The sequence below is a fragment of the Plasmodium sp. gorilla clade G2 genome, assembly GCF_900097015.1.
Source record: "Plasmodium sp. gorilla clade G2 genome assembly, chromosome: 11".
NCBI lineage: Eukaryota > Apicomplexa > Aconoidasida > Haemosporida > Plasmodiidae > Plasmodium > Plasmodium adleri (nom. inval.).
In genome coordinates, this window is record NC_041703.1 from 1,012,501 (window position 1) to 1,035,277 (window position 22,777).

Below are 22,777 nucleotides of genomic sequence, written 5' to 3' on the forward strand. Positions count from 1 at the left end.
AATAAAGTCACACATACATATATATATATATATATATATATATATATATATATATAATGGAATGAAATTTTTGAAGTTTCTTCTCCATATACACACATATTAAATATATAAAAAATATATTATAATATATATGTATGTATATTTTTTTATTTTTCACTTTTATATTTTTTTCATAAAAATCTTTTAAATATTTCTTGACATAAATTATATTAATATAAATATATGTATACATTTATATGTTTCGTTCTATGAATTGGTCATTGTGATTGTGTTTCTGTTTTTTTTTTTTTTTTTTTTGCATATATTCCGTATTATAATATTTAATTAATATATATATTGATCCAAAAGTTGATATACATCTTATACACAAAAAAAAAAATTAATCACTAATTATAATAATAATAAATGGGAATGTAAAAAAATTAAAAATATATTATTAAAAATATAAAAAAATAATTTAGTTAAATAAAAAAAAAAAAAAATGAATATTAGACATGTGAATGGGTGTTCATATTTCGAGAGGAAGCATGATGAATCATGTAAAGATGAGATAAAGAAAGTAATGGATAATTTAATATATGAAAGACAAAAAAATTTTGAAGAGAATGATAATTATTGCTATAATTCTAGTATGAGTATATGCCCAAATGTATATTGTAATATATATACTGATTTATATAATTGGTTTGGTTTTAAGAATTGTCGAAATATAGATACTGAATCTTTGAATACTTGTTTTACTGATATAACAAATGGTGGTATTGGCTATTATGAAAAATTGATAGTGTTAGGTGGTCGTATATTAGAATTATATAGTGAATTACATTTTTTTAATAAATATAATTATGAGAAGAATGAAGAAATAGTAGATGATTTAAAAAATATGAAATGTATTAAAGAAGTAGTATATCATTATTTATATGTTCAAAAAAGAAAAAACCGTGTGATATATAAAAATAGTTTATATTTATTTGGATACTCATATTTATATACTCCTTTATTTTTTAATAATAAAAATTCAATTATAAAATATGTAAAAGCTTGTATAGCATACGCAGTCAAATATAATGAATCAAATATTTTTTCATGGATGCCTTCTTTAATTGAACATATATATCATTCTCAGAAATTAAAAGTATCACAAATAGAAGAAGAAAATGAATTAATACAAGATTTACAAGAATATTTCGGATACCAATTTGATTATATTTTGCCAAGAATAGCTGAATGTTTTAGTTATCATAATATTTATATAAGTAATTCTCACTTAACAGGTTTGCAAATTATTCAGCTTTTTTCGAATGAGTACTTTTCTCTCTTAGCTGACGTAAGTTCAAAAATATATATATATATATATATATATATATATATGTGAACAAATATATACACACATATATATTATATATATATATATGTATACATTTATGTGCATATATTTGCATAATGTTTCATTTTTTCCTTAGGATATTGGAATTTGCAGGAAGGAAAAAGCTGTATGGGTTAAAGAAGAAACCGATGCATTTTTAAACTCCAAGTGTATAGAGATATTTAGTGGTTCTATGATATCAATAAATAAATATTTGAATGAGAACAATGTAAAAATAGATAAGATAAAAAATATTTTTGAAATGTTATTATCATCATGTTGGGTCCTAGGAAATGAGAAAAGAAATAGAATATGGGTGAGTGCCTTAATTCAAAGATTAAGACAAATACAATTATTAACACAAATAACAACAATAGAAAAATGGTGTTATAATATAAAAAAATATAATGATATAAATATAAGTAATTTTGTAAAAGATATATATAGCTTTAATAATATTAATGGTAATATTCTTTCTCCATTTCAATTAAATAATATAAATACTTATATCCCACCAAAAGAAACTACATTGAAAACATTACCATATTATACAACAGCTGTTCATAAATATAAAGAAAAAGATAGTGATAAAGAAAAACAAAATGTTAATAAAATGAATGAATGGAATTTCTATAGTATCTTAAATAATATATCTAATAATATTTATAAGCATTTTGTTCCTAGAAATCAAAATAACAGAAAATCATCCAACCTAAAGAAAATTATTTATACAAACAATGAAACAATACAACAAGGTGATAAAATAATAAATTATAAATATATAAATATAAATATATATATATATATATATTTATTTATTTACATTTAAGTTTTTTTTTTTTTTTTTTTTTTTTTTTTTTTTTTTTTTTTTTTTTTCTTTAAATAATTACATATCATCATCTTATCATTTGTATATTTTGAATTATGTAGATATTAAAGAATTAAACGCAAAGGCTCAAGCTCAGCCCTACGATGACACTTATATGTCCTCATCAGTAGAATCAGAGGATATGATGAATGAGGAGGAATATGAAAAGTATGATTTAATTAATCATGTGCAAAAGAAAAAAAATGGAATACCTGTCAAAATAAGATATATTAGGGATACCCTCGATGATGAAAATTCAAAATATGTAATTGAAATACCGAAAAAGGATTTGAAGGGACACGAAAATAAAAATCACATCAAAGCAGGTACAAAAATTTAAATATATAAATATATATATACATATATGTATATTTATATATATATATATATATATATATATATATATTTTTATTTATATTATTTATTTTTTTTTAGTTCTTTGGGGGAATAGTAAAAAGGGATTAGAAATAAAATTGCCAGGAACAAACAATTTTGTTCCACAAATGAAGATAAAATGAGATATGTTTTTTTTTTTCTTATAACTGATTATTCATTTAAAAAAAAAAAATAATAATTTGTTTATTATCTTTTTTACAACATACATATTATACATATATATATATATATATATAATAAACATATTATCTGATGATCAAAATTTTTTTCTGTATTTTTTTACAAAACTTTATATAATTGAAAATATTTATAAAATATGCATATATATAGATTTATTTATTCCATTCTAAAATAAAAATACAATGAAGAAAAAATAAGAGCTAGAATACAAAATTTAGATATAATAACCTAATCTTACACATATATTATTATTTATAAAATATATGTTTTTTTTAATAAAAAATAAAATTACAATATAAAAAAAAAAAAAAAAAAAAAAAAAAAAAAAAAAAAAAAAAATTACTTCACCTATTTGTTCATATAACTATTTAAATATGAAAATATTAATGTAACATATTTTCAGATAAAAAAAAAAAAAAAAAAAAAAAATTATTATACAATTATATATTATATTCTTTTATTGTTATTATAATTAATATATAACATATATATATTGAAAAAATTATACGCCAGTTATTAAAAAAAAAAAAAAAAAAAGGGGATAGGTAAATATATATACATATATAAATAAAATTAATCATATATACATATATATATATATTTATATATATATATATATTTATATATATAATATCATCATATATATTATTATATATATTATTATATTATTATTAGTATAATTACCCACAGAAATAAAAATAAATAAATATTATATATATATATATTAATGCATAGGTCATATATATATATATATATATATATATATATATATAATAGTAGTATATATCATAATTTTAATATATATAAAAATATATTTATATCGATGTACTTATTAATATCATCTGTTTTGGATAATTGAAGAAAAAAAAAAAAAAAAAAAAAAAAAATTACATAAAATAATTAAGTACATAAATATATAATAATAATAATAATAATATAGGAAAAAGAAAGAATATTTAGTACTATTGAAAGAGAAAAAAGGAGAAAGATTAGGAAGTATTTTTATTATAATATTAAATATAAACAGATAATTATATATATATATATATATATATATATATATATATGTATAATTATTTGTATATTTATTTTTTATATTAATATAATAGAAATATTATATATATATATTATATTATATCATATCATATTACATTTTGTGAAAAAAGATGGATAGATTAATATCAAATAATAAATTAAAATTAAGTGTTGTATTATTGGGAGGGTTATGTTCTCTTGCTTATTATCACTTGAAAAATAAATTTCATCTTTCTCAATTTTGTTTTTCAAAAAAATGGTTTAGTGAATATTCTATAATGTGGCCAGGTCAAGCATTTAGTTTGGAGATAAAAAAAATCTTATATGAAACAAAATCAAAATTTCAAGTAACAAAAATAAAGGATATATTAATAAATCATTATATGTATATGTATATATTATATGTATGTATATATTATATGTATGTATATTTTCATATATATATATATTTTTTTTTTTTTAGAATGTTCTAGTATTTGAAAGTACCACATATGGTAAAGTTTTAGTCCTAGACGGTGTAATACAATTAACTGAGAAAGATGAATTTGCCTATCATGAAATGATGACACATGTTCCTATGACTGTTTCTAAAGAACCCAAAAACGTTTTAGTTGTAGGGGGTGGTGATGGTGGTATCATTAGAGAATTGTGTAAATATAAATCTGTTGAAAATATTGATATATGTGAAATTGATGAAACCGTTATTGAAGTATCCAAAATTTATTTTAAGAATATTAGTTGTGGTTATGAAGATAAAAGAGTTAATGTTTTTATTGAAGATGCAAGTAAATTCTTAGAAAATGTAACAAATACTTATGATGTTATTATTGTAGATAGTTCAGATCCAATAGGACCAGCTGAATCATTATTTAATCAAAATTTTTATGAAAAAATTCATAACGCCCTAAAGCCAAACGGTTACTGTGTCTCACAGGTGAGAAGAAATATATATATGGAAAAATATATATATATATATATATATATTTTATGTTTTATATTTTATATTTTATATTTTCTGTTTGTCTTATTTTTCTTTTTAATTATAGTGCGAATCTCTATGGATCCATGTGGGAACAATTAAGAATATGATTGGATATGCAAAAAAATTATTTAAGAAAGTGGAATATGCAAATATATCTATACCTACATATCCATGTGGATGTATAGGTAAATAATGTTTTTATAAAAATGAAATTTTTATAGAAAACATATTTAATTGCCTCCTCGAAGGGGGTGTCGCCACCACAAAAAGAAGAACATACATACATATATATATATATATATATATATTGATACATATATGTAATATTTTATTATTTTTTTTTTTTTTTTTTGTGTTAGGTATATTATGCTGTTCAAAGACAGATAGCGGATTAACAAAACCAAATAAAAAATTAGAATCCAAAGAATTTGCTGACTTAAAATATTATAATTATGAAAACCACTCAGCTGCTTTTAAATTACCAGCATTTCTTTTAAAAGAAATAGAAAACATATAATTTAAAAAATAACAAATTATATAAATATTATATATATATATATATATATGTAATATATTTATAATATTTTTTTATATTTATAATATTTTTTTTATATTTATTAATTTTTTTTTTTTTTTTTTTTTTTTTTTTTTATATTGTGTCATTATGAACATTTATGTTTAAAAAGAATTTCCTAAATGGAAGGAACAAGATATAATTTTATTATTTTAATATGTTTTTTATATTTATTAATTTTTTTTATTTTTTTATATTTTTTTTTTTTTTCCTGATAAAAAAAAAGAAAAGGGAGAAATTTGTGCCTAGACTTTTTACCTTTTTAATATTTTTTTATATTTTATTCAAGTAATTTTTTTTGGAAAAAATAATAAATTGATGAGGCAAGAAAACAAAAAAAAATGTGTTCATGCATTTTTAAAATTTTTTAAAATGGATATAAATGAAATATATAAGTAGTTCAATTCACTATAATTTGAAGCACCCCAATGTATTAAATATATATATATTATTATTTTTAAGAAGACAAAGTTGTTTACATTACATATATATATTATATATATGTCCTATGTTGAATATGTTATTATAATACAAATATTTAAAGAGGATAAACTTTTTTTTTTAAATAATAAAATATTGAATATTATAAATTTCATATATATAAAAATATTTTTCCACATTGAATTGATGGATGTCATAATTATTATTTAAATATAAAAAAATCGACATCTATTTTTATTTATTTTATTATCATGTTTTATAGAAAAACACATAAAAAAAAATTACTAAATATTTATAATATATATATAATATATGTGATTATTTTTGTTTTATTTTATATGTAGATCCTATTTTGTGTGGATATATAAATAATATAAATAAATATAAATATATAATTATATTTTTTTTTTTTAAATGCACTCATTTTGATAATGAAAAAAAATATATATGAATTAATAATAATAAATATAATAATATTTACGTGAAAATACAAGCATGCAATTTTTTTTTTTAAATATATATATATAAATATAATTGATAAATAATTATAAGATAATATAGAATATATAATGTTAATATTATTTCTTTTTACATATATATAAATATATATTAAAATTGTAAAAAAAAAAAAACCATTTCATATTTTATACATATAATATATTTTTTTTTAATTTTTAAAAAAACAAAACGCAATTTTAAGGCTATATTTTATTTATATAAAATATATATGAATCAAGGTTTTTTTGCTATATTGTATACATACATATTTTATTATAAATATATTATAATTATATATACTATAACAAAGAAGTATATATATATATATATAATATATATATAAACATTTAAATTAATTTTCTTTTAAACTTTTTTAAAAGATATTTTTATATTATATTTATAAAAATAAAAAAAAGAAGTACAAATGTGGACTTTTTTTTTTTTTTTTTTTTTTTTTCTTACCATAAAAAATAAAATAATATTTTTATATAAATAATTTGAATGAATGAACATATTTTATTTTATATATGTATTTAATTATATATATAATTATATATATGTATATATTTTTTCTATATATATCTTTTATAAATGTTTTTTTATAAAATAAAAAATACATGTAATATTAATTAATATTATATAAATATATATGTATTATTATATAATATATTTATATATTATGTTATTTTTTCTTTTCTTTCTTTTTTTTTTAAATATATTTATTATTATTTTTTTTAATAATAAAATATAACTTTTCTCTATATATATATAATATTTATTTCATATAAATATAATTTTTAGCCTCTTTAAAAAAAAAAAAAAAAAAATTAGTTTTTTTTTTTTTTTTACAGCAATTCAATATTAAAATTAAATTATTTTTTTTATAATATAAATATAACATTTGACAAAATAATTAATATATTATATAATATATTGAAAAAATAAGAAAAAAACAAAAAAGAATAAAATTAAGGCTTTTTATTTTTTCTTATAAAATATAATATAATATATATATATATTTACATAATAAATAAATAAATAAAATATATAATTATATATATATATTGTAAAATATACAATTTTTTTTTTTTTTTTTTAACATATAATATATAAATATTTATATATATTTTTATTTATTTATTTTTTCCCCTTAATTTTTGCATTATAAATTTTTTATATATATTTCTATATTATATGTATAAAAGAATATATTCTTATATATATATATATATAATTAATTATATATACTATTATAGTGCGATTACGAAAAAGAATTAAAATATATATAATATATATATATATACATTTATATATTAACAATTACGTGTATGTTTTAATTTTTTTAATTATTTTTTAACATAAAGTTTTATATATATATATATTTATATATATATTTTATTGATTGATTTTATTTTATTTTTTTTTTGGTTTGATTATTTCAAAATGATTAAGAAAGTTTTATGTATCTTTTTAATTTTGTTTTATTTGTCATCTTCGATATATGGAGATGTAGTTGCCCCAAAAAGTTCTGAAGCTGTTCATACGTTGACAGCAAAATTAGATACAGAAAATGTAGGTCATCAGAAATATGTAGATATAATAAATGAAGTTTTTTCCGAGAATATGGATAATTTTATATTTTCAATAACAACAAGTAATGGATTTACATGTTCAATAAATAAATTTGATGTTATATTTGATAATAAGGTATCAGGTATGCAAAAGGTATTTTCTGATGAAAATGTACAATTTATTAAAGAAGCTTCTCTTGAATTTAAAAATAATTTATTAGAATATATGAAAAAGGTTATGCCATCTGAACATGAATTTTCTAATTTTAGAAGAGATTTTCAAAAGGTATGTGTAAAATATTTTTCTGAATTAAGAAGAAAATTTTTCCAAATATATAGAGATACAAATAATAAAAATCAAAATGAAAATAATTTTAATGATGATCATCATATGAATATTGAAGAAATGAGTGAACAATTTTTTTCTGATTTTAATCCATTTGGATCAATGAAAATAAAAAAAGAACAAAATCCAGATTTGTCACAAAAGGATAGTATAATATTAAATGAAAATAATAATATTGTTCCTATGGAAAATCAATCTTTTTCTTATTCTCAACAAACTTCACACATTTTAAGTTTTGATGGACAAAATGAAAACATAGAACAACAAGAACAACATTTTGGAGATAATATACAACAAGATAAAGATCAATTAAATGACTTACCATTTAATAAAGATAAAGTTTATTCAACCTTCTTAAAAAATGTAACTCTTCTAATTGAAGGAAATTGTACAGAAGCTCAAAAAGAAGAAGAACAAAAAAAAGAAGAACAAAAAAAAGAAGAACAAAAAGTTGAAGAAAATATGGATGCACAAAAAAAACAAAAGGCTAATGCCTTCACAATTCAGTTCTCAAGTAGTCTAAGTAGAAAACATATATCTACAACATGTAATGCTTCAGCTGGTAATGTTTTTTTAAGAAAAGGAAACAAACCATTTGAACACTTCAACAATCCTAATTTAGAAAATATGATGAAAGGAGTTTTGGGTTTTATGCAAAATCCTTTTGAAAATGATCAAAACGATTTACCATTTTTTAAAAATTTTAATTCCATATCTGGAATTGGTAATATTGATATACCCAGAAATTTTATGAATGATTTTTTCAACAATACAAATGCTCAAAACACACCAATATCGAATTGAATTAAAAGGACCAATTCAATTTATGCGAAATGAAAATATATAAATAGATATATATATATATTATATATATATTATATATATTAAATATATATTATTTATATATATATATATATATATTTTTTTTTTTTTTTTTTTTAGAAATATATAAATATATATTTATATGATTGTATAATACATATATAAATATATATGTGTATATTTTAACCCCTCATTCTTTTCCTTTTATATATATATTTTTTCTTTTTATAATGTCTATAATATATATATATTATATATATATTATATATATTTATTACAGTGCACATTATTTGCTTTGAATGTATAGTTCTTTGTATTATATATATTTTACCAAAGAATTAATAACTGTATATAAGAAACTAAACCAATATAACCAAAAAAAAAAAAAAAAATTAAAATTAAAATAAAAATAAAAATTTAAAAATAATATATTATAAAGTTGATATTTCTTATATCTATTTTTATCCCTTACCAAAATGAAGAAATGATGGGGGGGGAAAAAAAAAAAAGAAGAAAAATATTTTTTTTGAATATATGATCATTAAACAGGTTAAAGAAATATAAATACTTTATATATTTGGGAGTGGTCATACATTTTTATTAAATAAAAAATATATATAAACTATTAACATGAAAATTTTTTTTTTTTTTAACAAATAATAAAATAAAATAGAACACTCTTCTTTCGGTAATCATATTATGATAATTCAGAGAATAAAACTGTATGTATATATAAAAATATTAAAAATATTAATATATTATATATATATATTATATGTTTATCACATAATATTATTTTTTTTTTTTTATTGGGTACATATGACCATGTTCAAATTTACAGTATTATGATTTTTTTTTATTTAAATTATAAAATCTTGTAAAATAAAAAATACCGATCTATTTATAAAAAAAAAAAAAATATATATATATAACCTATTTTTTCAGGCAAACATATATATTATATATATATATATGTATTATATTATATTATATATATTTATTTATATTTATATTAGTACAAAAAAATTGATCATGTGAATTATATATTATTTAATATATATATATATATATATATATATTTTTATGTATTCTTAATTTTATAAAAACTAATATATATTGATCCATCATATATGTTGATAATAATAATAATTTGTATAATAATATGTATACGGTTCATATATAATATTATCATAACAAATAATATGTATTATATAATATATATATATATATATATATATTTTTAAATATGTAATTTCACAGTGATTTTTACAAAACAAAAAAAAAAAAAAAAAAAAAAAAGGAAAATCTCCAAGTTGTATTAAAAAGGTTAAATATTTTGTATATTCTAAAATATCAAATAATTGTGTATTATATATATATATATATAATATATATATTTTTATTTTTATTTTTATTTTTTACGTTTTAATTTTTGTACGATAATTTAAAAAAAATGGAAGATAATAAAGAAGAAAATTGTGAACTGAATAAAAACAGTTATCCAAATTTTCACCTAGCAGATTTATTTTATCTTTTACAATTATCTAATATATCAATAAATGAAAGGAATGAATTATTACAATCTCTTTTTGATGAAATAAAAAAAAATCATATGTATCCTTATTATAATTATATATGTCATGAATTAAATTTAAATTTTGATGAAGAATTTTATAAAAGTTTAAAAGAAAAAGCTGATGAAGAATTAAACGAAATAGAAAATAAACTGTCCGAGTCAGCTGAAAATTTTGATTCCTTAGATAACAAAAATGATGTTTTACTCAAGGCAAACTTTTTCTGTAAAATAAGTGATAAGGTAAAATAAAATAAATAAATAAATATATATATATATATATATATATAATAAATCAATATGATTTTTATACACTCCTTTTGAGTTGTATGAACGCAAGGCCCTTCACATTTTAAATTTCATTTATATATAAAATGTTTCCTTCCTTTTAATATATATAAATGGGAAATATTAATATTTATTATTCTGTACATTATACATAATTGTATGAAGTGTGAAAGGTTAAATATATTGTTTCATTTTATTTTATTTATTTGTTATATATTTGTTATTTATTTATTTTTTTAAGGATAATGCCATTAAGGAATATGAAGAAACTTATAAAAAAGGAATCGGTATGGGCATGAAGCTAGACATCCTCCTTACTATGATAAGAATTTGTATATTTTATAACGATGTTAAAAATTTAAAGAAATACTTAGAACAAGCCAGAACACAAATGGAGAAGGGAGGAGACTGGGAAAGAAAAAATAAACTTAAAATATATGAAGCATTAAATTATATTATGACAAGAAATTTTGCAGAAGCATCAAAAATATTGATAGACGCAGCTTCAACATTTACAGCTACAGAAATTATTTCATATGAAAAAATTATATTCTACGTCGTTATTCTTGGAATAGTAAACAAATAATACAACACATATATATATATATTAATATTATTGTATATATACTTATATATTTTTATCATAAAAAATAAAATAAAATAAATAACATAGATAGATACATTTTATTAATATATATCACAATATGTATCTTTCATTTTGATATAAGCTAACATTATATATATTTTATATATATTATATTTATTCCTTTTATGTGTTTATTTAATTTTATCTTTAGATGACAGAAGAAAGAACCGTTTTGGACAAGAAGATTCTAAACAGTTCTGTAATTTTACAAATCACAAGCAGTGATGAAGATTTACACACCTATTTACATTCCTTTTATCATTGTGATTATCGAACTTTTATGGAGAAAACCATAAAGATTGCCATGAGAGTAAAAAGAGATAGATATTTAGGTAGGCATTACAGATATTTTATTAGAAATACTAGAGTAAGAGCTTACAAACAATTCTTAGAACCATTTAAAAATGTGACTCTTAAAAATATGGCTTTTGCTTTTGGAGTTAGTGAAGAATTTATTGAAAGTGAAATATCATCATTTATTGCAAATGGAAAATTAAACTGTAAAATTGATAAAGTCAATGGATCGATTGAGAGCAATCAACCAAATGAGAGAAACACAATGTATCAAAATACTATTAAAAAGGTATACTATGGTTGATTTAAAAAAAATATATATATATATATATATATATATATTTTGTAAATAATATGAAATTGTGAAAGTGACCTTAATAGTTTTTACAAAAATTTACATACATATGTATATATGTGTGTATTCATTTTATTTTTTATTTGTCTTTAATTTTTTTCAGGGGGATATCCTACTTAACAGAATTCAAAAATTATCAAGAGTAATTGACATGTGAAATTAAGATAGATCCAGTAATTTTTAGTTTCTCTTTTTTTTTAAATAAAATAAAATAAAAATAAAATTTTGTAAACCATTATAATATGGTATACATATATATATATATATATTTTTTTTTCTTTTCAATTGTGATAATGTATAGTTGCATACATATTATATTATATATATACTTGTCAAAATAATTTTGTTTACCTTTTTTTTTTTTTTTTAACAAAAACGCCAAAAAAAAAAAAAAGCATAGTTTAATTATAAAAAAAAAAGGAAATATTTAAAATTATATCTTTGTAAAATAATATATATATATATATATATATATATATATATATATATATATTTTCTTATTTATAATTCTATGAATGTTTCACCCTTTTTGTGAACAAGTTGAAAAGGGAAATGTATAATATATATATATATATATATATTTTTTTTTTTTTTTTTTTTTTTTTTTTTTCTTGGCTAGCTATTTATAATTTTTGAGCTAGCGCTAGCTATAAATCTTAAATAGGTTGTCTTTAACAAATAAATATCCTTGTAAAGATTATAATGTATTTTATGTACGTTGATTGTACTGAAAGGATGTAATTTCAATGGTTTAAACATGATTTGTAAGATTTTATTTTCTGCTTCAGAATTAAAAACGGAAGAATGACAATCATCTTTGAATATATGTAAAAAAGCTTTGATATTATTTAAAGAATATTTAAAAATGAGTTTATTTGTTAAATGATATAATTTCATACTCATTTCATAATTTACAAGAGTATCTTTTTGTCCATGTATAAAATCAATTTGTAAATTATAAAAGATATCATTTAAATATTTATTCTTTTTAAAATCATTAATTATTTTAAACAATTCTTTTAATACAATCATATTATCCCAATGAACATAAGAACATTTTTTGTTCATAATAAAGGAGCTTAATAAAAATAGGACACTATTATTAACAACACTTTTTACTAGTTGTTGTGTATTAGTAAATGGAGCAATCAATATAACTTTGTCAACAGTAATTTTTAAATATTCTTTTAATATTTCTTCTTTTCTTTTCTTTCTTTCTCTTACTTTATTTAATAATTCATTTATTGTAATGTTTTTATCCATATGGTAATTCCTTTCTTTTATATTATCAAAATTTATATAATTTTCATCTGTATTTTTTTTTGTAATTATATTTTTATCAGAATAATCATTAGCCTTTATAGGACATAAAATATTATCAGAAAAATCATCTCCCTTTTTATCCTGTTCATTTATGTTATTATTATTATTATTATTATTATATGTTTTACGATTTAAGATATATTCTTTCATAATACTAGAAGATGAACAATTTATCTGATCACCTAATATATCTTGAAATGTCAATATTTTCTTTTCATCATATACATATTCATTTATTTTTTCATCATTATTGTTATTATTATGATTTAATTTTACATATAAATTACCTTCACTCTTTATCTCTTTAATTGGCTCGATTTCTTTTCCTTCATAACACACCTTATTAATATCTTCAAAAAAATCGTTATACAAACTTTTAGCAATATCTAAAACTAATTGTAAGGTAACACAACAACCTAAAGAATAACCAAATATATTTATTGATATATTATTATTTTTTTTATTCTTTTCCTTAATTTCTTTTATGGCAACTTTTAAAGCTGATATAGCACTCGTTTTGAATGTTAAAGGAGATGGATGACCTATACTATTATTATATGCAGGATAATCTAACAATAAAAATGCATATTGAGCATTTTGATTTTTCTTTTTCTTTTTATAAATAACTGGACCATATATATCTGTATAATTTAATTTTTCCTTATTCCAGTTTTTATTTTTTTTATTTTTTTTTTCAAAAGAGGGATTTCTCCCCTGCATATGATAAGATATAAAATTGAAAAGTTCATCATCTTTGTTTACATCGCTATTTTCACTATCACTTGTTTCCATGTATAAACCGTACCATTCTGAGTCTACTTTATTTTTTTGTGCACTAAATATATTGTATGTTTCATCATATATTTTGTTATAAATCTTTTTATGTGTTTCTTGATCTTTTTGGTTATTAGTCCCTTCATGTGTCTCATCACATGTGTCTTCATTCTCTCCCTCATTTTTTTCTTGACATACATTTTGACATACATTTTGACATACATTTTGACATATATTTTGTTCATTTAATTCTTCAAACATACCCTTTTCTTTGTTAATAAAACTTGTGCTTTCACTTATTTTTAATGTATTATCTACATAATTATTTTTATTGTTTGAATTGACCTGTGCAAATTTGACACATCTGCTGTATTTTTTAAAAGATTTTTTCTTATTTTTTTCTTCATCGAATTCATTAAGTGTTCTCCTCCTATTATGTATGTGTGTCCTAACATTAGGTGTATGAATATACATATTATCATAGTAATTATTTTTTCTTATATTCTTATAATATTGAAGAAATTCATCATAATTATTTGGTCCATATTCTTTATATTTTTCTTTATAATTATCATAATATTCTAAAATTCTTTTGTAAATTTCTATAGATGTATTATATAAATTGGAATCATAAAATAGTTCTTTTGGTAACTCATGAAATTTTTGAGAAGCATAATATGTTTCATTTTTATTTGTTATATATTTATTTATTACATTTGGTTTTATTAAATTTTTATGTTCATATTTATATTTGATTCTTTCCTTTTCTTGTTTTACTTTCTCGAACTTATTATTAATAGGAAAATCTTTTTGTACTTTCCCATTTTCACTTTTATTTATTTGAACTCTTTTTAATCTTCTTATATATTTTTGATATTCATCTGGAGGGATTTCAGTTGCATATCTCAATACTTTATAGACAATATTTAAAGAATCCATTGACTTCATATCTTTTCCTCCAAAAATAACCCATAAAAAAATTGGTACATCTACTTCTTCTTTAGACAGCTCCTTTTTTATTTTGCTTCTATTTTTTTCTCTTATTGTATCAAAAATAGAATTATACAGTTTACAATTTAAGAAATTCCTTATTTTAAAATTATGTATTTGGGTTTTCTTAGGTATTTTAAGAATGCTGTTTTTATTCCTAGTTAAATAACTTGTATTTTCTATAAGTTTATGTTTATACATATTATATGTTAAAGCACGATTTCTTTTTATATACATGAATTTATTTACTCTACCCTCTTTTATATTTTTCAGAATTTTATTTTTATTATTATAAAAAAGGTTTTTATGATTTTCCATATATTTATTTGTTTCAACATGTTTATTACCATAGGATAAATATTTCCCTTTTGATAAAATAGATTTGTATTTTATTTTATTTATCTTAACCTGCTTAATTATATTTATTAAATAATTATAATAATATTGAAAAAGAAAAAAAAGGTTATTACTAATATAAGGATAAACGGGCTCTAATTTACTATTACTAAATGTCATATATATAGATGAACAATCATATATAATATCATCATAAAAAGAAATATTTTTATTTTGTTTATAAAATATAGAAACATCATTTTTATTGTCTAATATTTCATGTGGGTTCTTTTTATCTACACTTGATTCAAATATATAATTTGGTATTAATTTTATGGAAACTGTATTTTTATAAAGTTCATTTGATTTATGTGTTATATTATTATATATATTAACAACATTTGCTTTTTCATTTAATATATTTTGATTTGATATACATTCATTTGATATATTTTCATTTTTATTTTCAAAGAAGTTCATATAATTATCATCATTTTGTTTATTTTTTTTATCAATAGTTAATGTGTCACTTTTATTGGTACATACCTTATTATCATTATTATGATTATATTTCTTTTCGTTTTCTTTTAATTTATAGGTAAAATCTATATCACTTTTTAAATGTAGATGGAAATTTTTCTTAACAGCTTTGATAGCAGAACAATTATCTATATAATATTTATTTCTTCTCATATTTATATCATAACTATTTCTTTTTTTTTTTTTTCTAAAAAATGTCCAGTTACCATTATTTATAAAAGTACTATCGCTAGTTATTTTTTGTATTCTTAAAGAATTATCTAGTTGGTGTACATCTATAGGTGGTACTAAATATGCATTATAAATATATGGATAATTAAAATGTTGAGTATTCTTATCAATAATAACAATGTCTTTTATTTTAGAAACCATCAATTCAAAATTTAGACGCATTATTTGATAATTATATAAAGTATCTTTATTATTTTGATTATTATAAAAAAAGAGTTCATACCATGTATTTTTGTATTTAAAAAGATTCATATCTTCATTTTCTATTTTTAGAGCTGGTATATATATACTTGTGTTTGTTTTACATTTATAATTTTCAAGTTCATATAAATGTAATGGATTATCTGGCAAACTTAATATATCTCTTTTCATTATTTGTATATTCTTTATATTTGATAAAACATTTTTATATCTTTCTTCATTTTGATATATTTTAAAATCTTTAATATATACATTATCATTATCTACAAATAATTTTACTATTCTATCTTTTCTAAATATTTTATTTTTTTTTCTTAATTTAAATGTCCTATCAAGATGATATATATCATGTAAAAAAAAATTCAAATATCCTTTCTTTTCTTTAGGTAAAAAATTTAAATATGTTGTTTTCAGCTTTTTTCTATTACAAATATTTGTATTTATAACATTTCTATTATATTCATTCGAATGAAATATATTTTTCTTTATTACATTGTTCATATTACTATTACTATTACTATTAGATGTATTTATATTTCTAATATTTTTACTATCTATTATATTATTTGTATTCTCATTTTTTTGTAATTTTAGTTTATCTGTATTTGTATCCTTTTCTGTGAACGAATTTATATTAAGAAATTGGTTCATAATAAATCCTTTCGAATTAAATCTATTTTTATTTAAAAATTCATTGCTAGATTTATATTTATGTATCAAATAATTTTTATAAATATTTGAAAATATAATTTTCCTTTTAATAGTATTATTTAACATCTTCTTCTTAAAATTATTTGGTTCATGTTCTTTTATCTCTTCATTTCTATTTTCTTTTCTTATAAAATTTGTGAATATATTTTTTGTCTTTTCATTTTTCAAATCATAAATATTCTTTAAGTATATATTTTCTTTTATATTTTTTTGTTTATGTGCATTTACTAATTTTATGGTTGGACTTTTTAAATGTACAAACTTAACTTTTGTTTTGTCAAAATTTATTTTTATCTTATTATTATTGAAAACAAAATTATTTGATTTCATATAATTTATTTTTTCAGAAGATTCTTCTTCTTTTTTTTCTCTTATCCATTTCATATGAACATTTTTATTTTGTCTCATATAATTATTTTTTACTAAAAAATTTTCATAAGTTTCATTTGTTGCACCGTAATCATTCTCTTTTTTTTTTATACTTGAAGATATATTATTTTCTTTATAAGACATATTTTTTAATATTTCTATTTTTGATTCGTCCATAAGTTTTTTATTTTCTATATTTTCATTATCTTCTACATTTTGGTTCAACACTTTTAACTTTAATTGAGTTTCCATATCATTTAAGCAATTTACCTTTACATCATCCTTATTATAACATTTTTTTAAAGAGCATGGTTTTATTTGTCCATGGTTGCATGTATCTAAAAATTTATTACTACATTTACTTATTATTTCATCCTCATTTTCTAGAAAGTTTTCGTATATAAATTTTATTTCATTTTTTGAATTTCTCAACATTTCTTCATTCTTTTTATCTACATTATTAGATAAAACAAAGAACCACTTTTTCTTCATGATCCATTTAAATTTCTCTAACAATTTATGTGGTTCTATAAAAACATTTGTTATGTTGTGTATATATTTTTTTTTTTTCTTTTTTTTCCTGAATTGTTCATATTTTCTGACTTGTTCAGGTTTTTTTTTCTTTTTCATGAGCCTTTTGGAATATTCACGAAATGGATCTTTTGTAGAATGACCAAGCATATTTTGAAATAAAAAAAAATATATATATATATATATATATATATATATTTATTTATTTAGACCTATGTGTCCATGGTTATAAGTTGTATATACCGTTTAACCTTATAAAAATGAATATATACATATGGTATATTATTCTTTTTTTTTTTTTGAATGAAATGAGAATATAAAGTGACTATTAAGAAGATATAAAATATAAAAAAAATAAAAGATGGTTGTATACTCTTTTGTCATATATTTTGGTTGTATGAGAAAAATGATTACGAAGATGTATAATTGTGATAACCTCTAAAGAAAAGAAAATTTAAAATACAGTATAGCCATTGAACATATAATGAATAATTTATATTCCTATTTGAAATGAAAATTTTTTCTTCATTTTTTTTTTCTTTCTTTTTTGTTGTATTATATATATATGTATATATATTTTAAATGCACTTATTTCGCATAAACAGCAAAATATTTTTTTCTTTTTTTTTGAGACGATAATTATGTAGCTTTTATATTAACATTAAAAGATATAAATATTATATTCTCCACATATATATATATATATATATATATATATATATATTAATTTTTTATGTGTTTGTTTTGTTGTCCACATTTTTTTTAAAAAGTAACCCATAAAAAGGTTTAATTTTTATGTATATATATGTGCATATATATTCAAAACGATTAAGATACAGATTAATTCAATATATATCCTTTTTTTTTTTTTTTTCTGACGTATTATTAATTTTTCTTTTTTTGGTAAACAAAATATTATATATTAAAGCACAATTCTATATAAATATTTTTTATGATATAAAAGAAATGGATTAGAGAAAGAGTTTAAAAATATATATTCGTATCCATTGAGATATATATATATATATAATTACTGTTTGTAATATTATATAAAACATTGTATATGTTATATTAACATAGACATAATTTTTAACACATTTTAAATGTTTATAAGAATAAAAAAAAAAAATTAGTTTTAATAGATGAAAAGTTTTTTTTTATTATAAACTTATATAAACATAAATGACTAAACATGATATGCATAATTAATTAATTTATATATATATATATATATTATCAGTGTTACTTTTTATACTTTATTTTGAATATTCTTCTTATCTTTTTTATTTTTTTTATTTTTTTTATTTTTCTTTTCCTTCTTTGCTTCCTTATCTTTCTTATTTTTTTTATTTATTTTTTTATTTTTTACTTTAAAATTTTCACTTTTCTTGGTAACATTTAAAGTCTGTTGATCCTTTTGATTTTTATGTTTTTTAATATTTCCTTTCTTTTCCTTTTCTTCTTTGTTTTTGCTTTTAATTTTGCTTTTATTTTTCTTTTTCAATTTATTATTTTTGTTGATTTCATTTTTGTTATGTTCCAAATTTTTTTGGTTTGTTAGATTTTCATTTGGTTTTTTGTTGTGTTTATTTATTTTATTTTTTTTATTTTTATTTTTATTTTTTTTATTGTTTGTATTAGTAAATAGTGCGTCGGATCGTTTGATTAGTTTAGCTATAAAGAAGTTATCATGATTATGTTTATGTAAATAAATTCTTTTACATAATGATATTTTACTTGAAAATTGTTTTTTTCTATATTGTGTAATTCCAGGATCACCTATATGAATATTTGTTGGTAATAAATTGACATCTCTTTTTTTGAGTATATGATTTATGACTTGTTCATTTTCTTCTACACTTATACTACAAGTTGAATAAACAAGAATACCTCCATTTTTTAAAAGATTGATTGCATTATTTAAAAGAATTTTTTGTTTTTGAGCAAGATCTCTTATTTCTTTTATAGTTTTTCTTCTGGCAGCTTTATTTTTATTAACAACACCAGTACCACTACAAGGTGCATCTAATAAAATCTTATCAAATTGAAATGATAAATGTTTTTGAATTTTTAAAGCATCTATACAAGTGACAATTAAATTATTTATTCCCATTCTTGAAGCTTGAGCTTCTATAGCTTTACATCTTAATTTATTTATATCATTTGCATAAACAACACCTTTATTTTTTTTGAGAGTACACATATAAGTGCATTTGCCACCAGGAGCTGCACACATATCTAAGACCATATCATTTTCTTGTATATCTAATTCAAGAACTGGAATAAGTGATGAAGATGATTGTATGATATAATAACCATATAGATATTCATTTAATGACCCGACATTAGTATTAACATCTTTTATAATTATTCCTACGTTATTCCAAGATTCTCCTTCTTGCACTGATACATTTTGATTTTTCAAAATTTTTATAAGATTATTTCTTGTTATTTTTAATGTATTTGTTCTTAAATGTATTTCTTTAGGCATGTTATTTATTTCAAGAAATAAATATAATTCTTTTATATCAAATATATAATATAAATATTTAATCATTTCTTTTGAATATTCATAATAATATGTATAATAAAAAAGTAACTCATTAATAATTATGGATCTTTCTATTTTAATATTATTTTTTTTTGTATCATTTAATAATATTATTAAATATTTCATCCTATCTTCAATATCTTCATTTTTCATAAGCTTTTCATTTTTGTATATGCCAATTTGATTATGATATATATTTTCTTTTTTATTTATATATATTTTCTTCATTCTTTTTGTTAATCCAAGTAATTTTCCATCTATTTTTTTCATATGACCTTCATCACTACCTTCCTCATCATTATATTTATTTTCTTCATTATATGTTTCATCATCATTATATGTTCCTTCATCATTATATTTATCTTCATCATTATATTTATCCTCGTCATTTTGACTAGCCAAATCATCATAACTCATATTATCACTCGAAGGAGCATCTTCTATATCTTCCTCATCGTTGTCTACTTCATCTTCATCTCCTTCTTCATCTTCATTATCATCATAACTATTTGATGTATATTCATCTTCATCAGAATTATTTAATACAAAATTATCGTTGTCAAATAGGTTAAGCGTTTTTTCTTTATATTCAATTTCTTCATTTTTCTTATCATTTAATTCCTCAGTGTTTGACATATTATTAAAATAAAAGGAATATATATATATTATATATATTATATATATATTTATATAATATTTATATAAAAATTCTCAGAGAAGAAAACTATACATTCATAAATATATAACATATAACATATAACATATGACATATATATTTTTTTATTTTTATTTTAATTTTTATTTTTTTTCTTTTATCAATTGGGGAATATACTTATTATTAAAAGGAAAATATAAATATTTTAAAATATTAAAAATTATCACATATATAATATAATAATGTACAATTTTATTTTTTTTTTTACTACATTTCTATATATCTACATATCAGTTGTAAATCAAAAAAAAAAAATTTTGAACTCTGATAACGTCACAAATTTAACAAACTAAAAAGGAAAAAAATTATTATATATATATATATATATATATATATAATATTTATATATTTTATGTTTATTTTATTTTAATTTTTTTTTTTTTCTTTCATATATATATATATACAATTGAAAAATATGGGATGCTAAAGTAGTGAGGTACTAACTAATCTATGGAAAAAATGAATTAATAAAATTATATCTATAGATGGAAATAAGAAAAGAAAAAAAAAAAAAAAAAAAGTAATAAAATAAAATATTTCTTTATATATATAATATATATATATATTATAATATTTAATTATATTTTTATAATATTATGAATACTGAAAAAAAAAAAAAAAGGATATTTTGTAGATATGTAAAATAAGGCTATATTAATATAAATATTAAGCTAATATATGAATATGTAAATATATAAGTATATTCACATATATATATATATATATAATAATATATATGTTCATATAACCAAATAACATAAGGATGGCAAAATAAATAAAAATTAAATTGGTGATTTATTCTTATAAAATAAAAAATGAATAAATAGATATTTATAAAAAAATATATAAAAAAAAAAATATAATTTTATAGGTGTAAAATGAAAAGTATTTGAGAACATATTTTACATCACAAAGATGTGTCATTGTTTTGGTTTCAATTATATATATATGTATATATTTTAAAACATATTAATAAATATGTATAGTTTTTAATTTTAATAATCAAAGAAAATAAAGAGGATGTAAAAATTTTAAAATATAAATTTATATTTGTATTCGTTTCTCCTATCCTGAAAATGTATAAGCGTTGAAAATTTAATCACTGTAACATTCTTACAAAAAATAATATGTCATTAGAAAAAAGAAATAACAAAAAGGATATATATATATAATAAATATAACGAATTTATAATATATATTTATATCTCTTTACTAATATTAACACTTAAAACTCAATCATTTATTTAATATATATATTTTCTTTTTTTTG

General features: G+C 18.3%; 6 protein-coding genes across 6 annotated transcripts; 4 read left to right on the forward strand and 2 right to left on the reverse strand.

Annotated features, from left to right (window-relative positions):
• Positions 1-481: 481 nt before the first annotated feature.
• On the forward strand, positions 482-2,752 carry PADL01_1127100 (conserved Plasmodium protein, unknown function; the record flags this gene model as incomplete). The annotated part of the gene is made up of 4 exons (XM_028682740.1): positions 482-1,327; positions 1,464-2,121; positions 2,297-2,560; positions 2,670-2,752. 4 exons carry the CDS (start codon positions 482-484, stop codon positions 2,750-2,752), a joined length of 1,851 nt encoding a protein of 616 aa, XP_028538988.1.
• A 1,224-nt stretch (positions 2,753-3,976) lies between these two features.
• On the forward strand, positions 3,977-5,344 carry PADL01_1127200 (spermidine synthase; the record flags this gene model as incomplete). Its single annotated transcript, XM_028682741.1, has 4 exons — positions 3,977-4,192; positions 4,309-4,779; positions 4,892-5,012; positions 5,187-5,344. 4 exons carry the CDS (start codon positions 3,977-3,979, stop codon positions 5,342-5,344), a joined length of 966 nt encoding a protein of 321 aa, XP_028538989.1.
• A 2,439-nt stretch (positions 5,345-7,783) lies between these two features.
• PADL01_1127300 (parasitophorous vacuolar protein 1) lies at positions 7,784-9,061 on the forward strand (the record flags this gene model as incomplete). Its single annotated transcript, XM_028682742.1, has 1 exon — positions 7,784-9,061. The coding sequence occupies one exon, from the start codon at positions 7,784-7,786 to the stop codon at positions 9,059-9,061; it is 1,278 nt and encodes a 425-aa protein (XP_028538990.1).
• Positions 9,062-10,532: 1,471 nt separating this feature from the next.
• PADL01_1127400 (26S proteasome regulatory subunit RPN7, putative) lies at positions 10,533-12,392 on the forward strand (the record flags this gene model as incomplete). The annotated part of the gene is made up of 4 exons (XM_028682743.1): positions 10,533-10,895; positions 11,182-11,514; positions 11,738-12,169; positions 12,339-12,392. The coding sequence occupies 4 exons, from the start codon at positions 10,533-10,535 to the stop codon at positions 12,390-12,392; spliced, it is 1,182 nt and encodes a 393-aa protein (XP_028538991.1).
• Positions 12,393-12,850: 458 nt separating this feature from the next.
• Positions 12,851-18,391, reverse strand: PADL01_1127500 (conserved Plasmodium protein, unknown function; the record flags this gene model as incomplete). Its single annotated transcript, XM_028682744.1, has 1 exon — positions 12,851-18,391. The coding sequence occupies one exon, from the start codon at positions 18,389-18,391 to the stop codon at positions 12,851-12,853; it is 5,541 nt and encodes a 1,846-aa protein (XP_028538992.1).
• A 1,099-nt stretch (positions 18,392-19,490) lies between these two features.
• Positions 19,491-21,428, reverse strand: PADL01_1127600 (RNA methyltransferase, putative; the record flags this gene model as incomplete). The annotated part of the gene is made up of 1 exon (XM_028682745.1): positions 19,491-21,428. One exon carries the CDS (start codon positions 21,426-21,428, stop codon positions 19,491-19,493), a length of 1,938 nt encoding a protein of 645 aa, XP_028538993.1.
• Positions 21,429-22,777: the final 1,349 nt, after the last annotated feature.